Genomic DNA, 20,185 nt, shown 5'->3' with positions numbered 1-20,185 from the left:
TGATGGCCCAAATTCCTGACCCTCTTGCTCCTACATCTACATGACTCATTCCTCTAACAGCTCATGGTTTCAGTGCTCAGTCCATCGCGGCGTGAAGGAGGGGAGGCAGGAAAGCTCTGCTGCTGGTGAAAGGGCTGGGTGAGGAGGTTGGACCAGGAAAAGGACTGGGGCCAGAAACAGGACTAGAAGCCTAGGCGGGGTAAACATACGGAAATTTCTAAGTGTAGAGCAGCATGAAAGTTCTGGAAGAAATGAATATGTTCACAACCTTTGGTTAATAAATGTTTTGATGATGCTAAATTTTAAAAACATTATAAGTTATGTTTTAACATTTGCTGTCTTAAAATTAAAGACATCATTAACAAGTCAAATAGTAGCTCAGTAGAATATATTTCCCATATACAAAGACAGCCAGGTAGTAGCGTCCGGATTTATGAAGATTTCGTAGGGCGGGAGAGATGACTCCATGATGAAAGCGCTGGCAGAGGACCTGGGTTCAGTCCCCAGCACCCACGTGGCAGCCACACCATCTGAAACTCCAGAACCAGGGAATCTGACGCCATCTCCTGGCCTTCCCAGGTACTGCACTTCATGTGATACACCTATATACTTGCAGGTAAAACACCCATACAAGAGCTGGAGAGATGGCTCAGAGGTTAAGAGCACTGGCTGCTCTTCCAAAGGTCCTGAGTTCAATTCCCAAAATAAATAAATAAGCAAATAAATAAATAAATAAAACACCCATACACACAAAAATAAATGACTCTAGTCAGGAGATGGTGGCGCACACCTTTAATCCCAGCAGTCAGAAGGCAGAGGCAGGCAGAGCCCTGCGAGTTCAAGGCCGGCCTGGTCTATAGAGTTAGTTCCAGGACTGGCAGGGCTACACAAAGAAACACTATCTCAAAAAAACAGACAGACAGACAAACAAGCAGATGAATAAGTAAGTCTTCAAAAAAAGAAAATACAAGTAGAGTATTATTTGTAACTAAAACATGAAATAAGCAGTTTTAGGTTCTTGTACACGAGCTAAAGGGCCATTAACAAAAGCAAGATCGAGAAATCTAGTAGCAAGGTAAGACGTGGTGTTTGTGGTTGTATGAAGTGTGGGTGTGATGGACTCACACAGTTTGGAAGTTCCAGTAACAAGTAAGAAAAGGAATGCAGCTGGGGAAACAGCCACTTGCGCTGGATTTGCAGCCAATTATAGTACATGTGTAATTTTTCCTAAGCTCAGCGGTAGAAAACAGGCATTTTTCTTCATAGGTCCATATGACTGAAATTTAAATTCTGGTGTCATAAAAGTCCATTATTAATGTGCTGCTCCAGCCTGACATTCACGCTTCTCTACAATCTTATGTCAGTGTACGTTTCTGGTGTCTCTCATCCTGCACTCTTTCCTAGAGCAGTGTCTCCTAAGCCACAGACAGTCATGCACGGCCTTCACGGCTTCCCTATGCGCCTGACCTCTGTGGTTATCAATGAACACTTTTCTTTCCATTCAACTTAAACAATTTTGTAAACTACATGGAAAGGGGAAATCATGTTTACTATACCCACGAAAAGGAAGAACTATTCGGATTAAATGTCTTTAGTGACACCTGAAAGCGGGAAGTATCATGCCCTGGGTTAGCTTCTAATGAGTTCCCCAAGTTTGCTGAACATCACTGCTCTGTGAGGATTGAAGCGTCCAGCCCACACCCTTCGGGGTCTGGCTCAGGCAGTCAGAGGATGGAAACCCCGCCCTCTGTGCACACTGGGCATCCATCAAAGTGGACCCCTCTCTGGGTAGGCCCACGGCGTTGCTTCTCTTGGCCTTCTCTCTCATCGTTTCCTTAGCTTTGAGTACGTTTCCTTCTTACTAAGCAATGGAAATTATGCGATGGAAATTATGCGTACACTTTCAGGCTCAACTTAAAGATCACCATCACAATAAAACACTTTGACTTGGATATGCCATATCTCTGGGTTCAACTGGCTCCCTTCCTCATCAATTTACTCCTAGTTTTACATGGACACATCGTATTCAATGCAATATATGTCTGCTAGTCGTATTTTCCCTCCTTAAGCGTAAATGTTACTCGAGTCGAAAAGCTTTACGTCTCTTTCAAAGCAGGAATCCCATCTTGGTCATTTTATGCTTTGTATATAGTAGTTACATACATCCCTGGCAGACTAAACTCCATCCAATAATTAGCTTAATGATTTTTATTAACATCTTTCAATCACACAGCTTAAGGAGACTATTTACCCATAGAACAAACTAAACAGGACGCTCTAGCTGGCCTAGCTTCATTTTCAAAATGAAAAAGCAATAAATCAATAAATAAATCCTATTGAAAAAATATAAAAATATTTGGCTGAAAATGACAAATTCTGGTTTTAAGGTGACCTGCCCAAGCAAAAGCAATTGACAAAGTGAGGCTTTGCTATGACTCAAAAGCCATTCGCTTAAGAAAGCAGTTAACTGGCTCTGGAAAATTCTCCGTACTCCCATCTCGGCATGGTTTCCCTTTCCCTTTGCTCCGATACATCAGCAATAATCGTAATTGCTTTTCTGGTGAAGAAAACCATAACTATTTTTGGTAAGAAGGATCAACATGCAGCTCCTCTGTAAATGCTTCCACTTGCCTCAGCCACAGGAGTAGCCTGCGCTCCTGTTTCAAACACACTTTTCTGACCCAAACAGAAAGTGTTAAGGAGAACAGGGAAGTTCACCTTTTGTGGGGAATATCAATGGCAGCGTCTATCATCAGATTGCCTAGATATGTATATCTTAGCGCACACATGGCATTTTACAAAGACAAAGGATTATCAAACCAGAACATACACCGTCAATCATGATTTCAGGAAGGAAACAATGAGGACGCCATGTTCTGCTCTGCTCACTGGCCTCCCAGTTGCCAGGGAGAATGAGGAGGTGAGGACTATGGACGGGACAGAGGAAGGTTTCATGGACCTCCCTCTCTCTTCGCTCATTTTTTTTTTTTCCTGTCACATCCCTGTGAAATTTCTCTTTTATCTCGGCAGGTCAAGTAATCTAAAATTCTCATTTGAGGCTTTGTACTTAATATTTTCATACTATTTTTACACTGTTGAAGTAAGATCTTATCCTCCTGTGACTACTTTCCTGGATGAATAAAATCAGCTGGAGGTTAAACAGTTATAAAACCCTTTTGCTATCTGTGCAAGCTCACAGTGATTCTAGCGCTGTTCTGACTGTCAAAGGACAGCCTGTGTAACTACCGGCCCCCACAGACACCATCCGGTTACACTCTGGCTTCTTACGCAGCGAGTCTTTTTTTCTTTCCTACCGTACCGAGTACGGGAGGCCTTAAAGCTCTGCGTGTGTCTCAGCAGCACTCACACAGCAAGAACATGCACCTGTTTAAATGGAGAAAGTAGCCAAGCAACTACTTCAACGAGCCCTTAGGTAACCAGGCCAGACAAGGCACGGTTACTGGAAGGTGACAGCACATTTCATTTGATAGAGCAGTTCTAAGAAACCCAAAAAGATTATTTCTCTTTTTAAAAAAATAAATAAAAGGGGCACTTGGACTAAAAAGAAATGAAATTTGACTTGATCAAATACTTCATTAATTTTTTTTTCTACCCCTAAGGGAGTGCCCTTTAAAATCCTCTTCAAGTAGGATGTAAGCCAATTGCTGGCCCAGGGCCACAGTTAGCAGGATTTTTATTTCAACACTGCCACCTAGTGGCCAACGCTTTTAACTAGTCACTGACTCCATTTGTCTCCCCAAAGCTGTTAATAGTAACATCCAAGGAAATTTTTACAAACATTTAGCAGTTTACACACTTATTGTTATGAAATAGAGATTGTGTAACCTACAAACATTATTACAAAGTGCTTTTAACAAGGTACCTTAGTGATTTCTTCAGATGCTCGTTCAAAGTCCTGGACGTTTCGACAGTAAAATCCTATCGTACAACTAGGATCCATTTTTCGAAATGACATCTTTTTAGGAGAAGGGCAGTGGAACGTCTGTAATTTTCAGAATAGTTTGAAATTAATCTACCCTTACCTGGTAGGCTGATGTAAATACTTCTTCTCAACACTATAATAAACACATTTTCTAAGGAGCGTTTTAGGCATTCCCATTCTCTTTAAAAATGTGAAACACAAGAAGCAGCATTGTGCATTTTTAACCAAACCTTCACCCTATATGACAGCGCTGCTCAGCAAAATAAAGCCAGTTCTTCAAGTGAGAGATACCTTCCCTCCTGCCTGCCTGCCTGCCTTCCTGCCTTCCGTCCTTCCTTCCTACATTTCTAATGCTTGAAGAAAGGAAGCAGCACAGATGACCAGAGTCAGCAGTCTAGTCTAGAACGCTGTTAGCCAGCCATCTCTATGAGGGGGCGTCTCATTTATTAGAGATTCTTCATTGTTTATAAAATACGTTGCAGTTTTATCCATATAGCCAAAAGTGAGAAATGAACCAAATTATCTATAACGGAGAACTGACTTAAAACTTTTATGTTCCGGGGCTGGAGAGATGGCTTGGGAGTTAAGAGCACTGGCTGCTGCTGCAGAGGACCCAGCCCAGTACGAGCTGGCTCGCAAATGCCCCCTTCTGGCCTCCATGGGCACTGCACTCATGCAGTGCATAAACTCATACCCCTAATATAAAATAAATCAGTCACTTTTAAAATGTGAAAAAAAAAATCAGGATGAAAGGTGAATAAATTAATAAAAATAAAGTAAAATTTAAAATGTGGAAAATGTCATACCATAGTTATTTGTAGTTAAACTCGGACAAATATGTACACCTGGATAGGGGTTCTTTCTAATCTTATATGTGCATGCGAATATATGAAGGTTCTTCCTAATGTTTAAAACCCCTTTAATAAGATTATTCTAATACTCTAACACACAGACCACAGACTGGTAAATGTACTATACTGATACAGTCAGCTTCAGAGTTTTTGTTTGTTTGGTTTTGTTATTCTTGCTACTGTTTCATTCATTTATTTCTTGATACAGGCCTTCACTGGGTAGCCCTGGCTAGCCTGGAATTGGCTATGTAGACCAAGCTGGCCTCCAGTTCACAGGGACCCATCAGCTTCTGCCTCCTGAGTGTGAAATTATTGGCACATAATTGACTCTTCTTCCAATTTTCTTTTCTACTGTTTTACATTCTTGTTCATTCCCATAAAGGACATGAGATGAGGCAGGGGAAACTCACCCATGGCAGGGCGTGGAGCTCTGGGAAAGATACACATTCTGAGCAGCCGTCTCGGGGTTCATTCAAATCCAACACAACAGTGAACATCTACCAAGCCCGGACTTGCACAAAGCGCTTTAGCTAGTGGGGTCCAGCCAGCTAAACCACATGTCTCAGGAGCTAGCCAGTACAAGCGCTGTCCCACTGGACTGCTCCTAATATAGTTTCAACTATTCTGTTTTAGACAGATTAAACCGTTAGTTTAAATATAGAGGAATGTGTTGGGGTACAAGGCACAGTTCTAGGTCATATTTACAGAAAGTCTTTTAAAACAAGACATCTAAAAGGCAGTCTTTTGCCCAATTCATTGAAAACCAGTAACAAGAAATGATTCTTTGGTTGCTACCACCTGATAAGGAAGACAGTCAGAAACTCTGTACAAGGACAACGGTGCATGTCTGCCTCCCCTGTGACCGTGTCCTCTGCACACAGCACTGCCTAGAGCTTCTCCGGTGTCAGAGACCCGATCGGTATGTGCTTGTTCCTCTGCGATCACCACGGAAAAGAACCACAGACACTACACTATGGCTTGTCTACTTGAGGATGACAGAGAACTTTTTAAAGGTCCATTTTTTTAAGATTATTGATTTATTTATTATTTATAGTCTTCTCTCTGCTTGTGTTCATGTGCACCAGAAGAGGGTACCAGATCTCATTATAGATGGCTGTGCGCCACCACGTGGTTGCTGGGAATTGAACTCAGGACCTTTGGAAGAGCAGCCAGTGCTCTTAACCCCTGAGCCATCCCTCCAGCCCCAACAGAGAACTTTTTAATCACCCACACAGCACGCATAAATCTCCAATTTCACTCACAAGTGAAGCTGCTAGTGGCTGTCGGGCGTGAGAAGCAGGCCTCAGAAAGGCACGTTAGATCGATCTCTGTGTTTGCCCAAGATTCTAAAGCCAAAACAACACTAATTTAAATTCCAAATAATTTCTATTTGTTGCGAAAGAAGTCCACCTTTTAAATGTATTCCGTAGTGGTATCGCCCCGCTATGTTCATCTTATGATAGTTCTTTAGGCTATGCGTGTATGATTTAGTTTTAAAATCCTGACGTCTGGTAGTAGCAGCCTTCTACCTCACATGCACAGTTTAGGGAGTAATGACCTTGTATACTTCCTTCTGTAATGGTGAAATACATTCCTGAAAAAAAGAAAGTCAACTCCTATTTATTTTATTTTTTAATGAGTCATTTATTCTTTGTCTGAAGGAATAATTATTAGGGCCCTATTAAATTCCAGACATGATTAGATGTTTAATTAAGGAATTCATATCCTAGAGGAGATACTGTAGGTTTATACTCTTTATATAAGAATGGCAACTACTGGCATAATGGATTCTGTTAGCTAAACATGTAAACAACACCAGAACAACTGTTTTCAGGTATGCCTATGCTTTTCTGAATGAAGCTTCCTGAGAAGTTAGACCACTCCCATGAACCGCAAGTTCACATGTGTGATTCTTTCCCTGAAAAAGCCATGTCTCGCTTGTCCAGCTGTCCCATAACTTTAGTGCCGCTATTTTTCTTAATTTATTGGTGGTAATCGAAACAGTTATCACTGTGTGATCCTTCCTGGGTCTGAAATTTGGAATTGGGAGACCTGTCAATTTGAACAGAATCACATACCTATTAACAAGGCTTTTCTTACCTTTGAGAACTTAGAATTTTCCAGGAGTGCTGGCACATGCCTCTAATCCCTGTACTTCAGAGACAGTGGATCTCTGTGAGTTCCCATCTCAAAAAATTTCTGATTTAGGAAACCTTAATTCATTACTCACATATATGTAATGCTTTCCTAGTTTGCTTTCTTTTGCATGGTAACAGCAGAGCCAAAAGTAAGTTTATTTCAGCTTATGGGTCACAGTCCGTAAATGAGGGGAGCCATGGCAGGAACTCAGAACTGAAGCCAGGGAGGACTGCTGCTTACTGCCTCGCTCCCTAGCTTCTGCTCCACTAACTTTCTTATACAGTCCGGGGCCTCCTGTCTAAGGATGGTACCACCCGCAGGGGGCTCCGCCTTCCTACATTCCAGTAGCAATGAGAAAATGCCACCCACACATGCTGGCAAGACAATCAGATAGAGGCAATTCCCCATGTGTGACGCCTTCAGGTAACTCTGAGCTGATGCTGACTAGGAGAAACACTGTATATACATTTCATGTTGAGTACGCAGATACATATGTGCATGTAAATTTATATTTAATACATGCCTACACATGAATACACACATGTATCATAGTCCTCCCATTTCAACAACTAAAATTCTGTCTTATTCTAGTCACTGACAATGGAAACCAGAAACTCAGGCCGCAGTCACTGCTCAGGCCTCAAGTTCATCTCATTCTCTAGTTCCTCACTTGTCTTTTCACATCTTTTTCTCTGAGGTTGCTTAACTGCTCCTGTGAACCCCACTTCTCCTTGAAAATCACACCACGTTCTTCACACACTAACAGCTACCTTCAGCTGGGTGTGGCAATGGGCAATGCACACCTTTAATCTCGGCACTGACTGGAGCAGAGGCAAGCAGATCCCCATGAATCTAAGCCCAACTTGACCTATTGCTAGGGCCACATAGTGAGACCTTGTCTCAGAAAAGCAAACAAACAAACCTCAATGAAGATAACTACAAATGAGGAAGATTTTCTTCCTTCTAGTATAGAATTCTACTCAATTTCACATGCTAAATCAACAATATATCCTAACATATTCATGAGATAATATCACAAGCATGAAAATTAATATAAAAATACAACAAAAGCATTTGAAGATACATGGAAGAGCTCAAGGGAGGTCTACAGACTCCCATCTAGAAAATGCAATAAATGACAATTCATAAAAAAAAGAAGTTGACCAAATTTAATTTCAAAATACTGAAAGTTCAACTTTAAACATGTAAGAAATCAACATGTTAAAATAATAGCAAAGAATATATTTAAACATATTCTTTAGCTTAAATCTCCTACTTAAAATTTCACAATCCTGTTAGATCAGTCATTTAAAATGTCAGGATTACAGGTAATTATTTACCTGGAGTTAGATAAAAGGTTTGCGATTTTAATTTCATCTATTTTTTTAACAAGTCTACAAAAATGATATTAACAGGTAAAGTATAAAAGAGATGCTATTCACTGTCACGAGGTATATACACAAGACATGAGAGCAAGGATACTTGGGAATGAGGCAGTTTACAATCTTCGCTTGATATAACAAGGGCAGGAAGTGCAGCTTTGGGGTTGGAGGTTTAGGTCAGTGGTGGTACTCTCGCCTAGCAGGGGTGCGGCCCTAGCCAGTGTATACACAGCTGCCCCAAAGACCTCCTAAGGTTTAAAAAGGTTCTAATACAACACTCTATGAATGGCTGACACAGCTGAGGAACTCAGAACTCACAAAAGAGGCTAGCTTCTTTCATAATGCATCTTCTAAGCTAGACTTTAATCTTGCCAATTCCTTTCATATACACCCCTTTGAATACTATTAAGGATTAATACCAGGTCAAAAGGCATTTCTGAAACACACCATTTAACACATTTCTCAGAACTAGCCCTTTACAATCAGTGTCCTTGCCATTTGCGATCAAAATCATTTAGTCTGTAACTAAATGATATAACAGTTATCCATCTCACTTAGGAACTCAAACTCTTCTGACGTAAAATCCTGGATGGCAAAGTGACCATCCATAGGGAAAGAAGAGTCTATGAGGACGAGCTTCAACAACTGCTGGAAATCCATAGAAGCACATGAACTGTAAGCAGAGACCAAGGCTCTGCCAGCGTGGAGGCCTCATCCTGTCACTCTAGCCAAGTCAGTCGGCCTTTCTTTGGGGAACCATTCTTTTGTCTCCTCTCCTTCCCAGACAGACCTAACGCTATCAATTCTTCTGTTTATGTACTGCTTAGCTACCTGGCTACAAAAGTACTCAGAGGCTTGATCATTCATTTCAGTACAATCAAGGTACCTAACGAGGTGGAGATGGACATAAATGAAGAAGGCAATAAATCACAAATTAAAATTCAGCAGCCAAGCTCTCAGCCTTTGACCAGTGCTGGCTATGGTTTTGTACACTAGCAAGAGACTAACTTGTGATTGTAATACGAGAAAAGCATGGGCTACCTAGCACACCTCTGACTAACAGTCTGCCTCAGACGATAAGAAAACAATCCCGGCTCTCCATGTACAGTACCTCAAGGGGGAAGTCCTTTATGCTGACATCTACAAAAGACTGGCAGTAATGAGGGTCCATGTAAATCAAACTGTCATCTACAAGGACAAAACAGAAGACAAGTAATTCAAAAAACACCTTATTATGACACTGCTTACAATCCAATTTCTATGTAGAGCAGCTGAAAAAAGTCTAGGTATAACAGGCTGCCAGCCTGATACTCACTGACGGAGACGCGGGTCTGCGAGGCATAGATTAACTTTGCATAATCAAATATGCTTGTATAAGCAGAATTTTATAAAGTGATGAGACTGTCATTTAATTTTTGGTGATAAAATTACTTTCACAAACACACAATTATATTCTACAGTTTGCATATGAAAAATGCATTGGCCTCTTTGTTCTGACAGCAAGAACATATTGCTTGTCATCCCATCATCAACTAACACCGCTAAGAAACGGGTAAAAACGTAAATGTGTAAATAGCAACTGCCAGGACGCGGCAGCGGCGTCTTCTGGAATTCGGGGAAACCAATAAATTACGCTTTGTTTGTGCAGTAACAGAAATTAGCCACACACTTTAAGGGATGGGATTATGTTGTGGATCAGGTGACAAGTGAGTGGCTGAGGGAGGGCTGACAACAGCGTGAGGCCCTCAGTCACGGGGCTCCGGCAACCATCTTGTTTCCAAACAACCCCAAGGTAACTTCCCGCTTTAAAAGAAAACAATAAAAAAAAACACAATAGTAATAGTCACTAACCTTGAAATCCAGCAAAGTAATAGGACTGCTTCGGTTTGCCGCCAATAATACCTACACAGTATTCGAGGCTTAAAACACCCTGTCAAAGGAAATTAACAGATTTAAATCAGGAGACGAGCGGGGATGATCTGAAACAGCGGAATCCACACTGCCAATTTTAGAAGCACCCCAACTTCTCGCCAACAGTAACTAATCTTTTACGTTTGCTCTGTCTCCTGGAATCCTAGTCTTCCAAGCTGCCTCCTTTCTCTTTAAACCATGCAGTATTAATTCACATTGCATATTTTCTCCTTCTTTTTCTTCTTCTTCTTCTTTCTTTCTTCTTCTTCTTCTTCTTCTTCTTCTTCTTCTTCTTCTTCTTCTTCTTCTTCCTCTCCCTCTTCCTCTTCCTCTTCCTCTTCCTCCTCCTCTTCCTCCTCCTCTTCCTCCTCCTCTTCCTCCTCCTCTTCCTCCTCCTCCTCCTCCTCCTCCTCCTCCTCCTCCTCTTCTTCTTCGGTTTGGTTTTGGTTTTGGTTTTTTGGATACAGGGTTTCTATATGTAGCTTTGGCTGTCCTGTAGACCAGGCTGGTCTCACACTCACAGAGATCCACCTGACTCTGCCACAGTGATGCCGGGATTAAAGGCGTGCTCCACCAACACACGGCTTCTTGTTCTGCTCTTAATCAGAGCATTCTCTATTATCTAGAGCTTCAGTTCTCACCCTGTGGGTCGCCTTTGGGGATCAAATGACCCTTTCATGGGGTCACCCAAGACCTACATAAGATATTTACATTACAATTCATAACAGTAGCAAAATCACAGCTAGGAACTAGCAATGAAAATAGTCTTATGGCTGGGGGGTCACCACAACATGAGGAGCTGTATTAAAGGTCACAGCACTAGAAAGGTTGAGAACCCCTGATCTAGAGGATAAAAAATAAAAAATAAAAAATAAGCTCAGATGACCCCCCTGCCATCATCCAGCTCACAAATGTTTTACTACAATGCAAAATCTGTTATACATTAATCAGAAACAACACTTGGAGGTGAATGCAGTGGCATGAACGTAGTATTCAAGAGACTGACGCAGGATTGGCAGTTCAATTTCCAGACCCTTTCCTTGCCAAGCTGCTTTAGGTCATGGCGTTTTATCACAGCAACAAAAAAAACCTGAGAAACTGTCAACTTGACAGAAGCTAAATCACCTAGGAGACACAGCTCCAGGCAGATGTGTGAGTGTCTCCAGAGAGGCTTACCTGGGGTGAGAAGGAGCATCCTGAATATGGGCGGGGCCATCATATGGACTGGGAAAGAGGAGAACGCAGCGTTCTCCTCTCTGCCTCCCTCACTGCTCCCTAACCAGACACCCCTCTCACCCTCCTGCACCTCACCCTCCTGCCCCCGGGCCTCCCCTGCCAGGATGAGCCATCAGGCATTTCGTAGAGGTAGGTAACTAACACATCTGTGTACAGACAGTGTTCTTCCTTTAGCAAGTTAACCAAATCAGAGAAAGTATTTTCTAATCTAATTGGTTTTCTTAAAAGTAATGTGTGGACACCGTAAAAAAGAGATGTTCACAAACACAAAAATTACAATATTCAAAGATTAATTTTTTAGCTTTTTTTTTTTTTTTCATTTTTGAGGCAATGTCTCATGCTGTCCAGAACAGTCACAAGCTTACTATATAACAGAAGATGACCCTGAACTAACCTCACTGCCTCCCCTTTCCCACCTGCTGGTATCACAGGCATGTGCCACCACACCTAGCTTAGAGCTTGTTGTTATTAAAATTTGGGGGAAATATCTTCTTGACATCTACAAATAGTACATACACATATTAACCAGTACAATTTTATAGGTGGCTACACTGGATATGCTACTCTCTTTCTTTTTGGATTTTTAATCCCTGTGTATGTGTGTGCCTGTGTAGGCTTATGTACACTGTATCAGTGTAAGCTCCTACAAAAGCCAGAGGGCAGCAGATCCCATGGAGTTACAGGAAATTGCGAGCCACCTGATGTGGTGCTGGAAACTGAACCTGGGCTCTCTGCTAGAACGGTAAGTGTTCCTAAGCACTCAACCATCTCTCCAGCCCCTCGATACTTTATCTTTTTGGCACTCATCATACCAGGAACATCTTTTTCATATCGATAAATACATATATCTCTTTGACAACTAATGGTTGTATTCTATGCCTGTAAACCCTCATAATATTTGAACTGTTCTAGATTATTCATGTTATAAATATTCCTCTGCTACAGTTCAAATATTTCCTCTAAAATTCACATGCTAGAAACTTAATCCTTATTAAAACAATATTAAGAGGTGAGACCTTAGGGTCCTGATAGCTCCACCCTTCTGAATGGATTAAAGATGCTCTAAAATAGGCCTGAGGGAATAGGTCCTCTGTCTTGCTTGTCTGGAAGAGACCCTTCGTCTGAAACCAGCCCCTTGATCCTGGCCAGGAACATACAGAATACAAGAGAACGGATCTTTGCTCTTTATAAATTACCCAATCTCAAGTATTCTATTACAGGAGCACAAAACAGACCAAATCAGCCTCTAAAGAACAGCCTCGTGGGCTGGAGGAAGGGCTCGGTGGTTAAGGGCATTTGCTACTCTCACAGAAGACCCAGGTTCAGTTGCCAGCACCCAAGTGGTGGCTCACAACCAGATTCCAGTTCCATGGTATCTGCCACCCTCCTCAGGCACTAGGCACACCTTCACACAGATAAGATGGAAATAATTAAATCTTTTGAAAGAGAGCCTTAATTAATTACAATCTTGCAAAAAAATCAAAGTGGTTTATTACGAAAAGCAGCAACTGGTGAGCAATAAATAAAACAAACATTAAGATCTTTGCTAACCTTAGGTACCCTGAATCAACTAACAATTAAAAATAATCCTATGAAAGACAAGCATTTAATGGTAATCGTTGTTTTTAGTTTTTGCTTTATTTTAACAGCAAGGTTTCTATTTCTTTCTCTTTAAATAAAAACTGTCTTAGTTTCACAAGGCAACTGAATCAGCTGAATGAAATGTTAATGTCCTGGGGACAAATGAAGAAGTGACGGTCTCTCACAGCGGCAAAAAGAAAGAGACCTATCTATACCAAGAGCCATTGCCGACTCTTCTCAGAAAAAGACTGTGGCCATATCTGTACTTCCTCTGCTTCAGACCAGAGCAGACTCCCACAGTGCTCACTTAGTGACGAGGAACCGCAACACCACATCTGCGTGAGGCCGTATCTTTAGAAACCTTAGCTGCCTTTCAGTTTTTCCAAGTGCTTCTCACACCGTTAGTGTGAGGATTTACTGAATTGTATCCACAAAGCAACCAATGAAACTGAAGCTAATCCATCAAAAAGCAGAGTCCTAATTTGTCTTGTGGAAGAAGGAACTTTGAGTTCTCCTCATTCCATCTCCTTATAAAAATAAAGCTTCTTGTGTAAAGGATGATAAGGCAGATGGCAGACGTCCTTCTCCTCATGGAAGGTAGCAGGACTCCGGGGGGGGGGGTACTATTTCTAGGGTACTGTGGAATGACCTTGAGTAATACATTTCAAATCCATAATTACATGGTGCATTCTGGACTATACTGCACATTGGTGGGGGGGGGGGGTTATAAAACTGCTGACCACAAACACAAAAAGATGAGCAAAGCGGAGGTAGAGGAAAAGGGGAAGTGTCAGCCATGGCCTCTCTCTGAGGGCTTCCAGACACACTGCTTTTTACTTTCCGGTGGGTGGCTCTTCGCATCAACCCCTCTGGCCACACAGAACACCTGCCATATAATCCCCATACAATCACTTCAGGCGTTTTTGTCTGACTCTTCAACCCTCAAAAGTTGCTCTCATTTTAGTCGATTACAATGTAAACCCAACGAGCAGATGTTCAAGAGAACGTTGTCTTTCGAAACATTCTTTAGTAGGGGAACTTTAAGACAGCAAAGCGATGGTCTTACCTCCAGTTCTGAATTTGAACATATCACTTGATTTCTCTGGGCCTTTTCTAGTTTATAAAGAAAACGTACCTGGCTATTGTGAGGGCAAAGGAGATGGATTGTATTGGAAAGGGTAACACAAACGAGCTACCAAATACTGATCAGGGAACTCGCACTGACGGCTCAAAGCACTTGTTCCCCGCTAGCTCTGGCTCCAGGACACCGCTCAGGTGCACCAAGCAGTGTGGCCGTCAATGCTACAAACAACAGAGCCCTCTGCCAGATGAAACACAGCCGCAAGGCCCTGGCAACTTCTGCCACCAAGAAAAGGCTTTGGCTCAAGGAAGCCATGTGGTTTGAATGTGAAGTGTCCCCATAGGCTCAAGGGTTTAAAAAACTTGGCTCTCTCGGGCAATCGCGCTGTCTGGGAGAGCAATGGAAGTTTTGGGGGAGGGGGAAGGCTGCTGGAGGTGCAGTGCCTAGCAACAGGCCTTTGAGGGTATTACAGGAACAGCGTGTTTCCTGATCCTCCATATTTGAGCAGGCCTCTTCATGCCCCCCACCATGGGCAGCCACAGTCTCAGCAGGCCTTCCAGGCCTCAAGCTTTACACCAGGGGTGCCTGGCCTGTAGGCTTCTCTCGCCACACATTCAATATGCAAATACAAACAAAAGCCGTGGAGCAAAAGGAGGAAGGTCTGTGTGTCACTTTCACGCTGCACGCCAGCACATGCATGCTCTGACCCTGATTACGGAACGCGCCGCTCAGAGAGCCTCAGCAAATCACTGAGCAGCTGCTATGCGTGCAGGCATAGATCAAGAAAGGGAGCATACCTACATAATAAACATTGATGGGTTTTTAAATACTGTTATTACATGAAGAAAAGGTGGAAACATAAAAGTAACGGGGTCTTCGGCATTCTACTTGAGAAGCGAATGCTGGTGGACTTAACGGCAGCTCTCAGTGGATTCCTCAGGTGCTCGTCAGGTGCTGCGGTCCTAGTGTCACTCTGGCTGCTCACAGATGTGGATGCGGCAAACAGCAATGGCACGAATGAGGTGGAAGGCAGAAGCCAGCAACGCTTGTCTCTGGAAGACTGAGACCTCTGGGAGTCTAGTCAAGAGACGTCAGCTTCTTTAAGATGAATGCCAGGGTGAAGCTCTAATCATTCCGTGGGGAAATTAGCAGGTAATGTTTTATGGCAGCTAAACCTGGAATCCCAGACACTATTTTCCCAAAATTCTTGAAGTCCATTTTCAAGGGGATTTTTTCTAATTTATTTTTATTTTTTTATATAATTTACTTTATATCCCAATTGTAGCCCCCTCCCTCGTCTCCTTCTACCCTACCTCTCTCTTCCCCCTCCGTTTCCCTCCCCTAGTCCTCAGAAAGAAGGAGCCTTCTTCCCCTACCATCTGACCCCAGCCTATCAAGTCTCATCAGGACTGCCTGCATCCTCTTCCTCTGTGGCCTGGCAAGACTGTCCCGCCAGGGGTAATCAAAGAGCAGGCAACAGAGTCCATGTCAGAGACAGCCCCTGCTCCCCTTCCTAGGGAACCCCCATGGAGACTGAGCTGCCGTGGGCTACATCTGAGCAGGGCATCGAGGTCCTCTTCTTGCATGGTCTTTGGTTGGTCCAGCAATCTCATCATGTATTTCTCTGTCTCCTCAAGGCTGTTTTTAACTAGTGTGTTGAAATGTATAAGACTGTTTAAAGAGCCTGAGTTCGAACTACCACAATTTTAGTTTCACTTAAAATGAGATGATTTGAAACACTGTGTTCATAAATTGGTTTTACCCTTGAAGACACATGTCTAACCATGAAAGGGAATGGCTAAATGCTACATGCGTAAGCATTTAGTTTTCATTGTCAGGTTCTGGTACCAATTTTGTTTTTGATATCAAAAAGGACTCGATAATGTTGCAAATCATAAAATCCTCTCAGCGTCTGGCCTTGACTTAGCCTCTTACAGAAGTAGCCACAGTCAACATCAACGTTTTATGAAATTCTGGGGTGGGAGAGGACTAAATCCCTCCGTCCTAATGAAATTCTGTACTAGTTAAGATTTTCATATCATTACTCAAGCTTCACGTTGCACACACACATTTTCTTCACGTATTATGCAATGCTTCGCTCGACACCGATTCTGGGCAGTGGTGGCATTGTCTTCACTGCACAAGCCCCTCTCTTCTAACTACTTTTCCCAGGGCACCACTGGAAACTACCACAGACGCCATGACATAAACATGGCTTTGTTTGCTACTGCTTTACAGAAACCCAGTGACCTGACTGTGCCTTTTAACGACACAAAGGAAGCCATGTTTTTAGATTCATCATCAGTGCTTTTAGTGACAGTGATGATCTGAGCTGCATCTGTCTGGCTGAGGTGTGACTGAGCGCCCACACAGAAGAGTTAGTTAGTGGCTCTACTCTCCAACCTTCTTTCAATAAACTTTCCAGTTTCTTCAATTTACATGGCCACAGCCAGGTGAGACAAACTGATTTTAGAACTGTCCCTTTTCTCAAAGCACGTAACGTTATGCCGGCCACGCTCTGCATGCATCACGTAATAAACTCACCACCAGGAGATAGGTTGGTTTTGTTTTTGTTTTTGTTTTGTTTTGTTTTGTTTTGTTTGCTATTAAATATGCTGTCACATAACTAGCTTTTACAATAGAATCTGTCCAAATCATAACTTTCAAAAACGATTTTGTTGAGACTCGTCCTTTGTTCGGCACCACTATTCTGTCCTCGTGACACACAACCCTGACACACATCAAACTTGACAGCTTGTATTCCATGCAGTGACTTTTCAGATTACGATCTTTGAAAACTTACACAAATTCCCGACCAGCTGGGCAAACAACCTTACATTTTACCTCAACAGAAAACTCATCACTTTGCACTCAACAGTCTTCTTCTCTCTATAATGTTTCTTCTTCTGGGCTTCTCTTCTCCTCCCCCCATCCTGGTGTGCATGAGTCTGAGTGCATTGTGGGTGCTTGTATGTGGAAGGATGATATTAAGTGTCTTCCTCGGTTGCTCTCTCCCTTATTTCTTGAAACAGGGTCTCTCACTAGTCCTCACACTCATTGACTAGCTGGACTGACTGACTGGCCAGCAAATCCACATCCCTCCTGGTATTGGGATTTAGGGACCATGCCCACCTTTCTGAGGGCACGTGGGGTTCAAACTCAGGTCCTCCTGGAGCTTGCCTAGCTAAGCCATCTCCCTAGCCCCAGTTCTGTTTCCCTTTGAGACACTGCATAAGCAATGCTAGGATTAAAACATAGTTAACACAGGGGATGATAATTATTTTGACCGTAAATATTAACTGATAGAAAAGTAGAAAGATATGGATGAGTCCTTCATATCCCAGCTGCTGATGCAGTACAGAGAGAAGCCAGCTGGCAAGAACGGTGAGCAACACAGGAGACGCAGCTGAGGAGTAGCCGCAACCTTGGTTATCAAATAGAATACTCTTCTGTCTTCTAAGTAACATTAGATGCCTATTACAGCACCTTGGAAGACACAGATGCAGCACCTGCAGGCAAGTAGAAGATCATTGCACACATGTGTTGTGCACGACCACACAGCAGCACGGCCATCGCACCAACATTCACACTAAGGGACCATGTGGTCTAGTCACCAAAGCCAAAGGACAAGGGGGAAAAAAAAATCACAACAGCTGAGGTAAGTTACACTTCTGCTAGGTTAGCACTCATGGCTACCCTGGGCTGCATGTCGCCTGCAGGTGAAGGACTGAACACCTCTGCACTGCAACTCCCTAAAGTTTATACTGTCAAGTGTTTCATCACAGCAAGGAGAAAAATCATTTTATTAAAACTGAACGTAATATTAAAACTACAAACTTAACCAAATACTCAATATTACTAAGACATTGCTTCAAAACTGAATGTCATAGTGCCTAACTCACTAAGCACGTGACCAGACAGGTTCTTTTGGTTCAAGAAACAAAATTATATACTATGGGATTGAATAGCCTTTAAGCTGGGCCCTCCCCTCCTCCATACTGACTTCTGCCTATATAACCAATTTCTCACTGGCATCGTGGTGTCACGATAACAAGTTATGAAATGCAGTAGTAATTTTAACAGTTTTTATTAGTAATTATAAAAGTGTCATAATTAGTTTGCCATGTTTCAATGTTGGTTTTAAGATTAACTAAGATAAACATTGTGTTAATCAGAAAAGGACACTCGAGTAGTGGCCATATTGCAAACCTCGCTCCTGCAGGCCAGTCAGTTAGCACAAAGACTCAAAGGCTTTTCACTCAGTCATAGAGGGATGCTCTTCAGACCCACACGTAATCTCTCAGTGGCGAAACTGAAGATCCCCAATTGCCAAACTTCACAAGGTGGGGTCACAACTTACTTATGGAACAGATTCTGAAATGCTTCTATATTTTTCATATTAGGTACTACTGCCTTGAGCCCCAAAATAGAAAGAGCACTGAGCGCCTCTTACCTTCACAAACTCCAGGTAGTCCGTATTGGTTCTCTCTCCACCAAGTCTAACAGGAACTAAAATAATAACAGCCTTGTCACGCCCATCTCCAGAGGTCACAGATTCAGTCTGTTTGTCAATGACATCAGAATTGTAAACTGGGGAAACACAATGGGCATGCGTGTATTGAATGCTATAGAGGCAGCCGAATCAACATTCTTACTCTTGCCCCCACCCTCCACCGCTGGTCATCCGGTCTCCAGTATCCCTAAATGCAAAATTCCGTGCACACAGCCCCTGGAAATTCAGCAGAAGTAAAACACAAGTCTTGATCTCCCTGAGCGTATGTTTTAGCTGGGAAATGGAGGACAAACAGCAAAAGCTAAGATAAGCCAGAGGGTGTTGCACTTGATTCGGTGACAAACGCAGGCCTTCGGGGTGTCTAAGCAGCAAGGCTCTTGCCCCCAAGCCCGACAGCCTGAGTTCCACCCCCAGAGACCATAAGATGGGAGGCGAGAACCTGTTCCTGCAAGTTGTCCTCCGACTCGCACATGCTCACGACTCTCACGCACTATGAAGAAATGTTTTCAGAAGCAGAAGATGCCAGACACAAGCCACTCTTTCAATACTACGTGCCCTTGTTGGTGGCCAGCTTTGTAAATATCTTCCTATTAAACCTGACAGGCATATTTCCTACTTTTCTAAAGCATTAATTTTATCCTCTTAATAGCTTTCCTGTGGGAAAAAAATAACTTACAGCATGGGGTGGCTTACTTTATTTCAGGAAGTTAAAGCCTCTATTTCTATTGTCAACAGAGTTTCAGGATAACTACAGATACCAGCTACCAAAAAGACGACCCCAAACAACCATGAGAGGTGATTTTTTTTGGCACACTGGCAGGAAACATATTTCTAAGGGAAACTCAGAATTTTCTTTCCTCAAATGTCTGACCTTCCTGCCCAGGCCTCCTTGGGCCAGAACTAGAAGCATGAGTCATCATAACTGGCTTAAGCTGACTAACTAAAGAGAATGTTCGACTGAGTGTTCCGATACACCCTCAGCACTAGCTGCTGGGGTGCCAGGGTAGGCGAAAATAGAATTGTAAGTTCAAGACCAGCCCAGGCTACACAGTGAAAGCCTGTCTCAGGGAGGAGAAAGATAGCAAGATAATCATTGTAAACGTCCAAACTTTCTTTGCGAATATACTTTAATTAATATTTAATGGCATTTACTCAGAAAAAAAAATACTAAATTCTTGTTACTTGAAAAGTGCTGCAGGGGAACAAATGGCTGTCATTTTCATAATCATTATAACCAGGAAGAGATGAGCTACACACACACACACACACACACACACACACACACACACACACGAAGGGTCTGAGCCAATAAGATAACACAGCTGGAATTTTACACACTCCATACCTGTGCAGTCCTGTGCAACATAAATAGTTATTCCTTGCAAATCAGGGTGCCGCGCTTCTTCAACTGCTTTTCTGGGAAAATAATAAACATCCTTAGAGTCCTAACCAAGACTTACTGTTGGCACCTAAAGATTTAGTTTAAAAAGGACAATACTCTGTGGCTTCTCTGCCTTTCGTGTGTAGCCAGCATGTCTGCTGTCGAAT

The 20,185-nt window shown here is 42.6% G+C and overlaps 1 protein-coding gene across 2 annotated transcripts in view; it reads right to left on the bottom strand.

The window, feature by feature from the left end:
- Positions 1 to 20,185, bottom strand: part of Atg4c (autophagy related 4C cysteine peptidase) — a 59,918-nt gene that overhangs the window by 12,742 nt on the left and 26,991 nt on the right. The window contains exons 6-10 of one of the 2 annotated variants that reach the window (XM_055628869.1): positions 19,983 to 20,053; positions 18,578 to 18,714; positions 10,167 to 10,245; positions 9,427 to 9,503; positions 3,884 to 4,003 (exon numbers count right to left, since the gene is read on the bottom strand). In XM_055628869.1, the coding sequence (XP_055484844.1) occupies positions 3,884 to 4,003; positions 9,427 to 9,503; positions 10,167 to 10,245; positions 18,578 to 18,714; positions 19,983 to 20,053 (484 nt within the window). The remainder of the gene's footprint in view (positions 1 to 3,883; positions 4,004 to 9,426; positions 9,504 to 10,166; positions 10,246 to 18,577; positions 18,715 to 19,982; positions 20,054 to 20,185) is intronic. The other variant, XM_055628870.1, reaches the window with a different exon arrangement.

The sequence above is a fragment of the Psammomys obesus genome, unplaced genomic scaffold, assembly GCF_907164565.1.
Source record: "Psammomys obesus unplaced genomic scaffold, mPsaObe1.curated_primary_1811, whole genome shotgun sequence".
Lineage (NCBI taxonomy): Eukaryota > Metazoa > Chordata > Mammalia > Rodentia > Muridae > Psammomys > Psammomys obesus.
This window is presented reverse-complemented; position numbering and strand designations above follow the sequence as displayed.